The sequence below is a fragment of the Nipponia nippon genome, unplaced genomic scaffold (genome assembly GCF_047370975.1).
Source record: "Nipponia nippon isolate SJK-2023a ecotype South Korea unplaced genomic scaffold, ASM4737097v1 scaffold_6, whole genome shotgun sequence".
Lineage (NCBI taxonomy): Eukaryota > Metazoa > Chordata > Aves > Pelecaniformes > Threskiornithidae > Nipponia > Nipponia nippon.
In genome coordinates, this window is record NW_028262380.1 from 48265560 (window position 1) to 48281224 (window position 15665).

At 41.3% G+C, this 15665-nt stretch overlaps 1 protein-coding gene across 4 annotated transcripts in view; it reads left to right on the forward strand.

The window, feature by feature from the left end:
* The first annotated feature begins 4943 nt into the window (after positions 1-4943).
* The window catches only part of PLRG1 (pleiotropic regulator 1), a 41255-nt gene continuing 30533 nt past the window's right edge, over positions 4944-15665 (forward strand). For all 4 annotated transcript variants that reach the window (XM_087736599.1, XM_087736600.1, XM_087736601.1 and 1 more), the window contains exons 1-11: positions 4944-5050; positions 6913-7019; positions 7260-7402; positions 8452-8505; positions 10123-10216; positions 10652-10742; positions 10931-11032; positions 14099-14191; positions 14530-14679; positions 14798-14899; positions 15413-15515. In XM_087736599.1, coding sequence (XP_087592725.1) covers positions 5042-5050; positions 6913-7019; positions 7260-7402; positions 8452-8505; positions 10123-10216; positions 10652-10742; positions 10931-11032; positions 14099-14191; positions 14530-14679; positions 14798-14899; positions 15413-15515 — 1048 coding nt within the window. In that variant the 5' untranslated portion in view covers positions 4944-5041. The remainder of the gene's footprint in view (positions 5051-6912; positions 7020-7259; positions 7403-8451; positions 8506-10122; positions 10217-10651; positions 10743-10930; positions 11033-14098; positions 14192-14529; positions 14680-14797; positions 14900-15412; positions 15516-15665) is intronic.

A 15665-nucleotide genomic window follows, 5' to 3' on the forward strand; every position in this document is an offset into this window, starting at 1 on the left:
CACAAGCCTTTTAAAGCAGCTGAAAAGGTGAACATCCAGAGAAAAGGAATATGGTCAGATGTCAGTGTCTGTGACATCTCCTTTTTTTTTCTCCCTGCCAAAAAAGTGAATGTTTCAGAAGTATTATATTAAATTTGAATTAAACTCGCATCATACAGATTGTTACATTCTTCTAAATAGTTCTGATGGTGCCTGGATAGGTATGCAAGCCTTGCGTCTCTTTAAGTACAAGATAAAAAATGAGTACATTATGTTCATTACATTAATAATTTTGCATGAAAACATTGTTTAGTTCTAATTAGAGATCAGGATGATATTGTAAGCATAAAACAATGCTATTCCATTACTTTAGAAATATGACTTGTAAATGAATTTAAGTAATTAAATTTTACGTATTAATTTGCTGTTTTCTTTTTTTAACGCAAAAAGTATATGTCATAAACATTATTTAAATATTTTTAATAATCTTTGAAAAGACTACAGCATGAAGTTATTTGTAATCATAGTGGAAAACTCACACATGCTTTCTGATGCTTTATAAGAATATGGCATATCACTGCTCTCATATTAGCAGAGTTTTAACATCTCAGTGGCTGCATATCCTGTGATTTTCTTGTGCATTATAAATTATCATAATATACTGAATTGAATAAAATGTGCCAAGTGAGGGCCAGCACACTTTTCTGAAGTCATTCATATCAATGGCTGAAGACATGAAGAGATGCAAACCATGGGCTGAGGTTCCATTTCAAAGACCAACTTGATGGAGTGGGAGATTTTGTGATAACCAGAGATAAGAACAGCTAAAATTGCTTATTTTAGGCCTTTTTCCTGTATTCGTGCTGTTATCAGAGTTCTTGTAAACTAAATGGAGATTCTCGAAATATGAAAACTGTTTAACCTGACTGGTTTAATTATTAAACAGCTTGGACCAAAATCAGCCATTGCTCAAGGAGCTCTTAGTCCACTGAATTTGAAAATTGACATTGTTAACATGTTATTTCCACTTAAAGACGTTAGCCAAGATATTATTACTGATTCTGGGCATCTCCTAACCTTAAATGCAGTTTTACCCCCATGTACCTCTGAGGGAAGTTCAGTCACCCTCGTCTTACATATAAGGAAGAGACATAGTGATGCTGAACCCTTGCCCAGGGCTTACGGGTAGCTCATGGTACAGTGGAAATAAAACAAGGTCTCACTAGTCCTGACCTAGAAACTTACTTTTAACTTATCCTGGCTCAGTCCCAACAAATCTTAACTAGATGTACAATATTTGCCCTAAATCCATTCTGAAACCATCATCATGTTCTGCAGTGACTTATGGTGTCCTTCTTCAGGCATTAAGTACTCTTCCCCCCGCTATGAAGAAACATGGCTGTGTCTGTGCAGAGGGTGTTGGGGACTGAATGAGATGGGGGTTGGCACAGGAGCCCCCAGGCCTGCTGCAGAGTCCCAGCGTGGGAAACCCCCAGGCTTCATCTGCCTTCAGATGGGATTTCCCCTTTGAAACTCAGCCTCTGACCCTCCCAGCTCCAGTACTTTTCACTGGCTTCCACAAGTGGTTGTGTCTCCCTGGGGATTTACCATGAACAACATGTGCATGCCATACCACAGCGGGTTTGCAGCTTTGTGTCAAATGAGCAGATGCCCCAGGATGGGGATTGTGTGACCGCACATCTGGTAGGTGGAGGCCTTGTCTACGCTGCAAAGGTTTTGCCTGGAGAGTTTTATCAGAAAAAAAAACAGTCCAAATCTGGAACTGCATACAGAGCAATCTGTACTGGCAGACGTATGCATATATAGAAAAACATTCTGGCAGCAGAACTTAATCTACGTTAGTTAGCATGCCGGTTATGAGATGTGATTTTTCTCTCATGCTTGCAACCATTACAGTTAGGCTGACGCTTTCTAAGGATTGAATGAAGCCCTATGAACAACCAAAACCATGGCTTAAATTTCTTCCAAAAATTATATCAAAGAGGCTTTCTCTTCAAAACAGGACACCTAATCTTTTTTCCCTCATATTCCCTCCTCCAACTCATATAGTTAATGCGAAGCTGTTCCCGGACTTAACGTGGGAGCGATACCACAACACACCGGCTGTTAGGAACTGTAATAATACAACATGGACCTGATGGTGTTCCAGGACATCCCTTCATACAGTATTTTTGTACTGAAAAGGCACTTACTGGCAGAGGCGTATGTGTGTGTTTTTAAGAATGACTGTTTGCTTGCTGCCCCTTCTGTTTGTTGTGCCGACGTATCTGTCAGTGGTGTAACCCTCTTTACACAAACCCCCGTCAGACGAGTCACGGTCACTGGATCACGGCTCTTCAGCGCTGAATGTGCCCTCCGAGGAGGTCTTGGGGTGGGGGAACAGAACCTTCTTGGGCCACGATGATCTACGATGTTTACTAAATTAAATTTAGAAATACCAGTTGATTTAGAAATGTCCTTTTAAACAACTAGTGGTGTAATAGTGTCATACTATGAAAAGAATACTGTAAACTTAAATGTTCATCTCTGGTGAGGTGAACATCCTCATTTCTTGCTTTTACCGGTAACAAATATTACTTCAAAGGTTTCTCAGAAATGAGAATTAATGCCATCTTCTTGTTCTGGGAGCAAGCAAGTTCTTAAACATTAATGAGTGGAGCTGTTGACTTTGGCCCTAAAACAGCACTAAAAGCACATGCAACCTACTAGTCACCTTCTTCTAAGTAGTGATTTATAAAAAATTACATAGTTTGTTATTTCCAGAATTGCAGATGTAGCTGACATGCAAGAAGACTTCAGGTAGCTGCACGTAACAAAGAAATTAATAAAGTGCATATTCTAATTAATATTGCTGACATGATTTATTGAAGTTCTGGGACTACATTTCACCTTAGACTAAACTTCTAGAAAAAAATCATTACAGAGATTAATTTGCCCTCTGATTTTCTAAAGCATTATAAGGACACCAGGAAATAATATAAGATTATAAATTGTTTAAACAATGTTTACTTGTAAAAAAATTAGAACAACTACGGGGGCAGGGTGAACACTAATAATAATAGTAATAAACCACACAGACGAGTGAAGTTTTCTTACAAAATATAAATGGAGATTTTTTTTCTTGGACTGCTATAAGCATCTGTATTTCAAAATTGCTTTGCTTTAAAAAGGCAGTATTTCTTTCAATAAACAATAGAAAGGAAACAACTGTATCATGATACATTATATGTTGCCAGAGATTAGCCCTTAAACCATTTCCACACATCAAATCCACCAAATCAGTCAACCAACCAGTCACCAGGCACGCATTACTTTGTGTGTAAACTTAAAATAAAAACCAACTGTTTGAAATCGCTTGCCCCCAATATCTCCTTGTAAACCTTCTGTATCTTCAATCTAACCTCACCAGCCCGGGAGGATGCAACAGACTTGCCCCATTTTGACACACTGCCCCGTGGAGTTTGCACTCTAGGTTGCAATTTAAGCAAGCACAGATGATGCTCCCCCTCCTCGAGGTGCCGTGCTGACTTTTACTGGAGGCTCCGAAACCCAATGGGGATCCCCAGCATCACCGGTGGGACTACCGAAATAGGTCCTCGTGTTAAACATGAAACCTGGATGGCTTGGCTCGAAACGGAGCTGGCAATGCTCCCCTGCTGTCGGTGGCACAACGTAGTGGACGTCTCACCCCCACCTCAACCCCAGACCAGGAACTGGGGGTCGAAGCCACTTGGAGCACATTTCTAGCTATCACTGTCTCTCAAATAACTAAATATAAACCACCAGTGCGGGCACCAGCAATGATGCATCAGCTCCGGAAAAGAGAAGAGGTGGTCATTATGTCAAGCAAGCAATTCGTGTGCCAGAAATAATCCCACGCTAATGCCATCAATAAAGAGGACAGGTTTGAACCAACAGATGTTGCACTGGATTATTTTTAGCTCAAATCAGTTTGCAAACAGTTTGTAGCTCAGGCACACAGACAGACGTACTAAGTGGCTGGTGTAGTGGTAAAGATGTGCACGATGGCGGGACTGCAGAAGATGGGCTTGCCAAATCCCAGCTTTGGCTTGAGAGGACAAGGCTTCCTGAATTTAAGAGCAGATGAGTGTATGTGAAGAAAGTAGGTGCCTGTTTGCAGTTTGCACGTATGCATTTGGTTATTCTGGTTATGAAGGCAAGTGAAAATTATCTGCTGGAGTATCAGGATACGTTTGGAAAAGAACTACACCTCTGCCCTTCCACAGCGTGCGGCAGGGGCGGCCGGCCCGTTCGTGCACAGCTTCGGTCTGCATCGAAAGGGGGTCCTGTGGACCTCAACTAAAGATACCGTTTCCAAAAGTCAGTTACCAGGTATAACGGTTAGCATCCCATATCACGCTGTCTTCTCTCGTTTAGAGGTTGCATCTCAGTGCGGGGTCTGTTTTCCCACACCCCCCCTCATTTTGTGTGGCTCCCTGAACAGGCTGTACCCTTGAGAACTCACGAAGGAAACAACACTTAAAAGCTGTGGCTGCACGGCCCAAAACAATTGCAAAGGCCAAGGATTTCTATAAAACCAGGCTGACCAGCGCACATTCAATCCCTCAGCGTGGGGAACCATCGCGTAGGTAAAGTCTACTGCCCCATCGCTCTGGGGCACGCTTAGGAAAACACCAGGTGCCTCTCAGACAGCTGCATATTGCGCTCTTCTGGTCGGGACCCGTCACTGCAGGGGGGACGGTGCCTGGGGGGGGCCGCCCGTAAGCGTCCCGCGTGGGCGCCGCCCCCCGGGCCGGACCGCAGGCCCCGCCGGACCCCGCGGGGCTCGAACCCGCGACCCCCAGCCCGCCCCGCGACCCCCAGCCCGCCCCGCGGGTGCTGTAAGCCCCGCCCCCCCGCGTTCGGCCCGCCCCTCTCCTTTATCTAACCCGCCCCCTCGCGCGCGCGTCCGTGCCTGCGCAGTCGCGGCGCGTCACTTCCGGTGCGGCGCGGGGCAGGCGGCGGAAGCGGCTCCATAGCGGTGCGCCGAGAGCTGCGGCGGGGGGAGTTCGCCGGCGCCATGGTGGAGGTGAGGGGAGGGGGGGCGGTGGGCCCGCCGCTGGCCCCCCTCGAGTCCTCCCTGCCTCGCCGTCGAGGCGTCCCCGGCGAGACTAGGGAGCGCTGCCGGGGCAACGGGGCGGACAGGGCCCGTGAGGGGGCCGGGGCCGGGCTGCGGCGGGGGGGGAAGCCGCGCACGGACCACCGAGCGCCGTACCGGAGCCCCCGCCCTCGCTTCCCCTTTGGTACGAAGGCGCCGCCGTGGGGATAGGCCACGGCGGTCCCTCCGCCTTCCCGGCCCCGGCCCGTGCCGCCCCGGGGGACAGCGGGAAGCGAGAGCGGTGTTTCTCGCCCGTCTGAGGGCTGTGGGGCGGGTCCGTGGGCTCTGTAGGCCTGGGGCAGGAGCGAGCAGCAGGCGGCAGTTTGGCTTTGCCAGACTTACGCCGTGTACGGAATTGGTGCTGGGGGCTGGGGAGGTGACGGTGAGATGCCCAACCGCCGGTGACTTACTGGCTTTGTCGGCTGGTCAAGGAAACGGTAGCTTTTTTGTGAGGGCTGGGAAGCAAAGCTGGGGAGAAGGCCGCTGTTTTTATAGGCCGTGGAATAGTTACTGTGGGGTGAACAATGTGCACTTCTAAAAGCAAGTGTTGTTGTCAGGAGTATGGAAGAAGATGCAAAGACTGCTGGCCCACCTAATGCTGCTGGCGGTTTTTTACAGAGTGCCGTCTCTGTCAAAAAAATACTTGTAGATGCTTCTTCCCTGTTGGGGAGGCATTGTGTTATCTACTACTCGTGTGGTGATTTCAACAGCTGCTGTTGTTGAATAGTAATTAGCTACTGTAATTCTTATTTCTTTCTCCAGCTGTATGAAATTCCAAATCCAATTCCGAATGCTGGTTTGTTTTATTTTTCACGTAATACCTGGAGCTTTCAGGAGCACACTGAGCTAGAGCAAAAAAACTGTGTGTACTGAGTTAGGAGGGTAACAGGCATTGCAAAATGGGTCGGTGAGTGGACAGCTTTCAGGGCAGGAAAACAGAATCTACAAAGAGCTTAACAGGGAAAGCATCTGTGTAATGAATCTTGGAGACCGGGCAGCTGAGTGATATCCAATGCCAAAAGTTATTAGCGTAGCTTCTAGTTTGTTGCCATTGTATGATGTATAGAACAAATACAGTCATGCAGAGACTTTGGTTTTGTACCTAAGCAAGCGGCCCGAGATTTCTAACCATACTTTTTGTCCATTGGGAGGAAAATATTAATAAAAAAATAAATTGTACTGTTGATAAGCCAATATTGTACGTAAGCTAATTGCTTTTTAATGCTGCTTGTTAGTTCCTGAATGAGCTTTTAAGTATGTTTTGATTTTAGTAACAAATGAAAATTATAAAAGGAAAACAAGTTTGGTCAAGTCTGATCCCAAGTTTTATCTTAGTAAACTGTGCTGTGCTTATGTAAAGTGACACTGAGCACAGAAACTAATGATTGCTCTTACTCTTTTTGTGGTGGTAGTGAAATAAAATTTACAGGATTGTTTTCAGAATAGGTTACTTTATTGCCTACCTGTGAAAACAGACCTGGAAAACATGAGGGAAAAAGCTTGCATGCTTATGGATTTGCCGTGTAGATGCCAGTGCAGAAAGCTTGTTCAAAGCTTCTGTCTTGCTTTTCAAAGTCTTGGCAGTTTCCAAGAAAGGGAGTGTTATATTGAGTAAACACTGAATTAAAACAATTAACAGATAAACTTAATTTTTTTCTGTGAACTAAATAGCGTTGTATAATCTGACAGTACTGAAGTCTGAAATTACTACTCAGTTCAATTTATGTTTCCATTTTCAATTTTTCATTTAGTTATGTCCAAACGTATTTAAATATTCTTTTCTTTATTTTTAGGAAGTCCAAAAGCATTCTGTGCACACGCTTGTGTTCAGATCTTTGAAGAGAACCCATGATATGTTTGTAGCTGATAATGCCAAACCTATCCCTTTAGATGAAGAAAGGTAAGTATTGCAATCAGTGAATTACTGGTGTGCCTCAAAGTTTTAAATCATGTTAGTGATAGCTCCATCCAAGTCAGGAGTTCAAATGTTTCTGTAGAGTTAACAGTGTAGTCTTGAGGGAAGAAAAAAAAAATAGAATTGTAAAGTAAGTTGTATAAAACCTTCTCTAAGATATTTCAAAACTTAGTAACAATTCAGAAATTGGGGTTTAATCGGTGTTATGGTTTACTCTTCCAACAGTCACAAAGTAAAGATGGCAGTCAAGCTGCGTACAGAGTACGGCTCAGTGTTACACATGCCTACTCTTAAAGAAAACTTGAGAGAGAAAGGAGGCCCAAACACCGGGGATCCTTATGGACACAAACAGTATTCTGGAAATCAAGGTTAGTTTGCTCTTGGTGATATATTTGGCCTTTCTTTTGTGACAGTCTCACTGATGTAAAATCTGAAAAATGCAGTCCAGTGTTAATCCATCGGAGATAAAGATGGAAATCAAAATACCATTTTTTCATTATTTGGTATTTTTCTTGCTAGGGTCTGCAGGAGGTAACTGATTCAGAACAAGGAAGAAGTTTGTTCTAACAAAGTAGTTAATAGGATGCTGTGAATTTTTTACGGTAACTCATTAGGAAAACCAGTAATTTTTATGGTAGCATTAATATGTGCTGTACTTAAGTATTAGAAAGAGAAAAATCAGTAATGTATTTCTCCTTTTTACAAGTTCATAATGGTCAAGGACATGTTCTTTTGCTGTTTTGGTTGGCTTTTTTATTTTGTTTCATATAATCTTTTCAGACTTTTTAGCTGTGCAACTGTTAAAACAGAAAACTCTTGATTTTAAATCTGGGGTTTTTTTAAGCTATGTTTGGTTATATGTAAAATGTGTATGTATTAGATCCCATGCAGAAACTTCTAAAGAATGCCAAATGCCACCTTATTTTAGTTGGCATTTTTTTCAAGATGCTTTATTTGGAAGTATTCTGAGAGTAAAAGATGTTGAGAGATAATGAATTTTCTTTTAAGAAGAAAAGAACCTTTTTCTTTTCTGATAGCACACAATCAGTTGTCTTAACTACCTTAGGTTTCAGACACCCATGCTGTTTGTGTACTTGAATCCTTTTCCATGATATTACTTCAAAAGGCAGCTTTGGCAGTATGAAGATTTTTTCTCTTGAGAGAGACTCCCTCTTGATAACAAGTGGCATCACCATTTTAAAATGTTATTTTACTCTTGAGTTTTAGAAAACTGAGGTAACCAGAACAAATGAAATTAACGAAAACAAGAAATGTCTAGTGTAGTACATTAGCAGGAGAAACCAGGAATCACTTCTGTACATGACCTGCTCTGTTTTTCTGTATTTCCTGTTTGAGTGCATCATTTGCAGCGCAGTATAAAATATAATCATTAATACGACATTTTGTTGCTCTTTAGGACAAGAACTTGAGTATTTGATAACTGGTACACATCCGTACCCACCTGGTCCTGGTAAGTAAAATTCTGTGAGTGTTTGCCTGGGATTTTTGCCTTCCTGTAAGAACTAGGCATCCTCCATCCTAGCAGGAGCAGGCTTCCTGTTGCTGTAAATCCATAGCTGATAGTAGTGGGAAATGCCAGTGAAGTCTTTCATAGTATTGATGCAGGGTTTTGTGGCTGATAAATGTTCTGGGGTAGGAGGTAGGAGGAAGATTTAGGTGCAAATGCAGTGTCTTCTCACTAAGCCTCAGTGGATATGGGCTTGCTGTGAGGCGGTCATTCATTTCTATGAGATTTCACCTCCTGTGGTAACATCATCACAAAAATGTTCTAGGAATCCCCTCTCTGATCTTGTGGTCCCCTTTCTCTTGGAGAGCTTGCTGAGACCCACAGATCCCTGGTGCCTCCACTGTTGTGGCAGAGCTGCTCTTAGAATTTTGTTGTGAACAAGGAGGGGGTGGTTCCAGCTAGAAGGAAGCTGAATGAAAAGAGGGAATGTATCCTGCTTTTCGTCACCAGAGCAAAAAGGTGTAGGTATCACCACCTTGCTTTGAGAAACAGACATTAGGGTCTAATAATTTCAGTGTCATTTGGTTTTGTCTGTGCTTGGAAGGGTTATGTTGGTTTTGTTACATTGGCCATTGCTAATTGTCACTGTTACTGATCAGTCCTGCTCTTTCCTTGTAGCAGTTTAGTTTTGGCTGTTGATCTTTTACTATTAGTGCTTAAGTTTATTTTAAGTATGGTGGGAAATGTATTGTGGCTTGATTTATAAGTTAACAAATGTGAGTGTTCAATGGACCCTCAGCCATTAAAAAAACCCGTGCATAGTTGACTAACTGTGGGGTCAAGACTTGCTCACAGAGGTTTCCTCAAGTTCAGTGTTCTTTTAATGGAATCAGATATGTCCTGGTTAAAAATTAATTTCTTTAATTTTTCTGTTTTAACCTGGGCTTCTCACCAAAATACTGTCTTTGTTGTCAACTGCCAGAGCTTTGGTTAGGAAAAGAAATAGAGAAATGGGAGTGGAATAAATTCACCAGTCTGCATGAAAACTACACTTTGCAAAGAGTTTTAAATTTTTTTTAAAAAGTGGTCTGCTGATTTTAGGATGAGGTTATAAATTATAGTCTGAAATTCTCACTTCAGTAGGGCTAAACCTTTTGTAGTTCTGGCACCACTGCATGATGCCAACCACCACATAGGGAAGGCATAATAAACTGCACTCAAGGACCTAAGTTAGCAAATACTTATCAAGATCATGTTTACTTCTGTGATGTTTGGATTTCCATAGTAGTTGAAGCTGGATGAAAAGATGGATGCTGCTCCTAGTTAGGCTTTTTTGTTTCCAATGACAGAATCATACTGTTTTCTGCTCTAGAAATTGTGTACCTATGTGTGTAGTAGAATCAAGATGGAAAGCATTTGGGCCAAAATAAAAATTTTGGTAGATTTGACTCACATGTGAAAAATAATGTCATTGAATGATGGGATTTAATATTACAGAGGTGTGACAAGCCCTTGTTCAGAGGTATATGTGTATATATATGTGTTTGTATAATATACTTTTCTGGATTTTCTTTTCAATAGAGTTGTCTTTGCTTTTGCTGTGTTATTTTTTTTTTCAAGGTGTGGCTCTGACAGCAGATACTAAGGTCCAGAGGATGCCTAGTGAATCTGCAGCACAGTCCTTAGCCGTAGCACTTCCTGCTTCCCAGTCCAGGTACTGCTGTGTTACTTCATTAACACTTTCGTAATCTATGGGAATTTCAAGGCAAAACACAGAAGTCAGGATAAAAGCTACTTTGAGTATTTTGAATATTCTAATTTAGAAAATGTTTAAAGAAACTACTTTTAGTGTGGGCAGGCATCGTTTTTCCGTACGTGTGTTTTTCTTGGGTGTTACGAGAGACAATAGGCAGCAGTTGGAACAAGGGAAATTTTGTTCAGATACAAGAGGAAAAAGTGGGGCTTTGTTTGTGGGTGTCTTTTACCTTGAGGCAGTCAGGCGCTGGAACAGGTTGCCCAGAGAGGTTGTGGAGTCTCCATCCTTGGAGGTGTACAGCACTTGACTGGATCCAGCCCTGTGATACCTTATTGCTTACTTAGTGAAAGAGAAAGTTGATTCCAATTAATCAACCATTTTCATTCAACATAGGATGGATGCAAATCGGACAGCTGCTGGCGTGGGTGATATTTACAGGCATGCCGGAATATCTGAGCGTTCGCAGCCTCCTGGGATGTCCGTGGTGAGTTTGTTGCACATCTGATGTGAAAAGTACGTAGTGTTCACAAGATTACTTCTGGATTCATGTGTGTTGTGTGGAGATCTCCTGACAGACTAAATTTAATCAGTGTTGAGATGTCAGAACGAGAAGGCTTTAGGTTTTAGGCAAAGAGGTAAGTTATAAAGAGTAACCTTCTTTTTAACTTACAGGCTATGGTGGAAGGTGGTGGAAACAAAAATTCTGCGCTAATGGCAAAGAAGGCTCCAACCATGCCCAAACCTCAGTGGCATCCACCTTGGAAACTGTACAGAGTAAGTTACAAATGTATAACATGCATATGAAAGTAAAAGAATATTTAATGTTCTGTAAAGACCTCAAAACTAATTTTTGCTTCTCATTCACAAAAATGAAATCAAATTAACACTGATCACAACTAAGTTCTATATGCACACTCTCTCCTTAGAAACAGATTGGATTACAACCATTTTTCATTCTATTTAGCAAATTATTCTGTGACTATTATTAATTCTATCCTTTTGTTTACATAGGTTTAGCTGTAGTATGATAAGTTCATTAAAGAGTTGGAGTTTTTTCTTTTCTAGTCAGATTCTTTGGTAGAGGAACTCAGACAAGGTGCAAAATTTGAAGTAATAACATGTTAAAGAAATACTCTAGCAATGTTAACATAACAAAATTGTCTCCGGAAACACTTAAAGGCAGTCAGTGTCTGAGTCAGCCAGAGTTCTTTGACTTGCTATGAAAAATGGGGAAAAAAAAAAAAAGCTGAATACTTTAATTACAAATTATCTCTGCAGTTTAGATTGCTTGACTTCTAGTCTTGTCTTTGAATTAGTCTATTTTGCCTTTTAATTTTTTTTAGGCAGTAATAATAGCCATCCCCCCAAAATCTCATTTCATCTTTAAACATTTTGGTGATGAGTATGGGTAGCTGAGTTGGAGGGAAAATCTCTAAGCATATGTATTGGTTCAGATCTCTAACTTTCCAGGTGTGTCTGTTTGAATTATACATTTTTCCTGATTCTTACTATGAAATTTAAGCAATTTCATATTTTGACTGAGAAAGGGTGAGTATTATTTTAGGAATGTCAGGCTTTCCTGATATTTAAAAATCTCATGTTCTAGTATCAGAATTGTATTGTTTTAGCACTGTTCATCTAAATATAGCACCAAATGTAGGCATTTAGATCTTCAGAAGAGTCCTGCGTGCTATATTACTCATAAATCTTAAGGCTAATCTTAGAAAGTAGTTTTTTGAAAAACACTTGAGCTCAAAGGAATATATCATAGAATGATACAATGGTTTGGGTTGGAAGGGACCTTCCAGATCATCTAGTTCCAACCCTCCTGCCATGGGCAGGGACGCCTTCCACTAGACCAGGTCACTCAAAGCCCCATCCAACCTGACCTTGAATCTTCCAGGGACGGGGCATCCACAACTTTTCTGGGCAACCTGTTCCAGTGCCTCACCACCCTCCTAGTGAAGAATTTCTTCCTTATATCTAATCTAAATCTACCCTCTTTCAGTTTAAAGCCATCACCTCTTGTCCTATCACTACATGCCCTTGTAAAAAGTTCCTCTCCAGCTCCCTTGTAGGTCCCCTTCAGGCACTGGAAGGCTGCTGTAAGGTCTTCCGGGAGCCTTCTCTTCTTCAGGCTGAACATCCCCAGCTCTCTCAGCCTGTCCTCATAGGAGAGGTGCTCCAGCCCTCTGATCACCTTTGTGGCCCTCCTCTGGACTCGCTCCAACAGGTCCATGTCCTTCTTTTGTTGGGGGCTCAGAGCTGAACACAGTACTCCAGGTGGGCTTTCCTGAGAGCAGAGCAGAGGGAGAGAATCACCTCCCTTGAGCTGCTAGTTATGCTCCTTTTGATGCAGCCCAGGATACGGTTGGCTTTCTGGGCTGCAAGCACGCATTGCCGGGTCATGTTGAGTTTCTCATCAACCAACCCCCCCCAGGTCCTCCTCCTCAGGGCTACTCTCAATCCGTTCTCTGCCCAGCCTGTATGTGTTCTTGGGATTGCCCTGACCCATGTGCAGGACCTTGCACTTGGCCTTGTTGAACCTCATGAGGTTCACACGGGCCCACCTCTCAAGCCTGTCTAGGTCCCTCTGGATGGCATCCCTTCCCTCCAGCATCTTGACCAGGTTTTCTAAACACAGCAGTATTAGAATGTGCTCTGTATAAAAATTAAGGCAAATGTTGTTTGAAAAAAAGGCACCAAAATAAACCCATGAGAGTTTTAAGGTAAACAAATGAAAAATAAGTACTTGTTAGGGCACTGTCTTTTCAGAGAGAGAATGTAAATACAGTTCAATTCACTGTACTAATTCTACATGTCAGCAGTTTTAATGGAGATTTGCTGTCAAAATCCTTGTTCAAACAACTCAGAAGCATAGCTGGAACACCAAATGTGGGTTTCATCTTACTTGTTGTTTAAGATCTACTGGTCTTCCTAAGCTTGGTATGAAGTAATTTGTGAAAGATGGGTACTTAAAATAGGTCGGATAATTTATTTCTTAGATTTCTGCCCTGGAAATGCCCTTTTCTGTTCCTAAACTATGAAGAAATCTAGACAGCTGTCTCAAATGTATGTTGCTGTGGTCTCATCTAGTCATAAGAATCCACTTTAGCTTTCCAAAGTATTTCTGCCTAAGAACTTTTGGTGTGTTCTAGGGTTTTTTTTTTTTAAATGAGCTGTATGACAGTACATGAAGTATGACATCCAGTGAAAACAACTATGGGTTTTGGTTTTAGCTGTCTGACTTCGGAGAAATTAGAGAAACAGAAAGGCTGCTGTAAGCAAGCCATGTATTGGTAGAGCTTTTCTTGAGATCCATCTCAAGTATTTTGTTACCAGAAAGTTTCCAACAAACTCATATTACCCCCTTTTTTGGGGAAGAGGAGGTGGTGGGATGCTTTAAGAGGTAGCTATTATATGGCAATGTGATTTAATAGCCAAGATTTTATGTGATTGTTCTTTAACTATTATTGTATAACACTATACAGCAGCATAAGGAACTTGTGCTTAAATACAGTCTTTCTCTGCAAAGCCTCAAGTGTTGAGCTACAGTGTTATGGACTCTCAAAGGATTTGAAGAAGTTGCTTATAGGAGCTGAGTCTTTCTGTACTGCAAGTTCCCCAAGTCTGGTGTATGATGTGACTTTCTAGTAGTCTCTTCATTTAACTGAAGTAGAAATCAAGCTCTCTTCAGATCTAATTTCACATTTGGCCTTTTTTAGGGAGCATATGTTTCTTGGTGAATACTAACAAATTCCAGTGTTGGAGAATGAAAATTATGTTGACAGATGTACGTGTATTATTTCTGATTTAGAAAAATTCTTGTTTTTTCTAAAGGTTATCAGTGGTCACCTGGGGTGGGTGAGATGTATTGCAGTAGAACCAGGAAATCAGTGGTTTGTTACTGGCTCTGCTGACAGAACTATAAAGGTAAGAGGTTGGAAGCAATCACTGACAAAGTTTGGGGGAGGTTTTTTGTTCTCTTATTTAAAAAAAGTCTTCAGCCCTTGGAAACAATTTCTTGGTTGCTGCTTGCAGAATAACAAACTGCAGAACATTTTTTCTTTTATTACCTACTCATAAAGGATTTGTGGAGTATTAAGTCTTGAGATTTCATTTATTATGTGGTAGTAGATGGAGAGCAAATGCACATGCTATTGTAATTTTTTACTTAAAATGCAGCAGGATCAATTACATCTGGGCTGTTTAACCAGACTATCACCGTGTAGCTTTTATCTGTCTACCTCAAAATACCTATTTTGATGCAGATTTGGGACCTTGCTAGTGGCAAATTGAAATTGTCTTTGACGGGACACATCAGTACTGTACGAGGGGTGATAGTAAGCGCAAGAAGTCCATACCTCTTTTCTTGTGGAGAAGACAAACAAGTGAAATGCTGGGATCTTGAATACAATAAGGTAAGCTGTAGGTTTTTTCAGTTGGAGTGAATTGGTGGTGGCAAATATAAAAATCAAAGCATTTAGAATAGTCTTTCAAATAGCCACTTAAAGTGTGTGTATGTTTTTATTTATCTAGGTTATCAGACATTACCATGGTCATCTAAGCGCTGTCTATGGTTTAGACTTGCATCCAACGATAGATGTACTGGTAACATGTAGCAGAGATTCAACAGCACGAGTAAGTATAGCATTGTTACATTTTAACGTCTTGATATGTCAGTGTGTTTCAACATCTTCCATTTGTAAAAGTGAATACTTACCAAAAGTTAACATGAATCAAGATGAAAATACTAAGATGACTTATGTTAGCTTTGTCTTCCATTGTCAGTAAAACTAAAGCCTGAATACACAAAAATGCAGTGTCACTTCAGGAGAATGTTTTATGTCTTAATTTAGTAGGTAGACTACATAGTATTTATAGGATCACTTGGTATTTAGAAGATGGTATGGTTTTATGGTGACTTTTAAGTTATCTGTATGTCTAGAAATTCAGTGGCAAGCTCCCTGGTCCCCTTGAAATTTGCCAGCTGAGGCAGTTGTGATTAATTGTTGGATAAAAATACAAACTAAATACCATTGTTTAATCTGTAGAACTATGGCAAGGAATTTGTGTAGTCAATGACAGTGCCTAAAATACATTGAACATGCACCTGTTATTGACCTCTGTGACTTATGTACTGTGAATTTGTAGATTTGGGATGTGAGGACAAAAGCCAGTGTGCACACGCTATCAGGACACACAAATGCGGTAGCGACAGTGAAGTGCCAAGCTGCAGAACCACAAATTATTACAGGTATAGTGGGCACAGTTTCACAAGTAACATGATTGAAAAACTGAATCATGAATGTATTTGTTCAGTAATTATGTGAGGTTCATAATGTTATCTTTGTTACCTTACTTTCTCTTATTAGTTTTCTCTTGAAAATGGGCCATTCAATGGTTA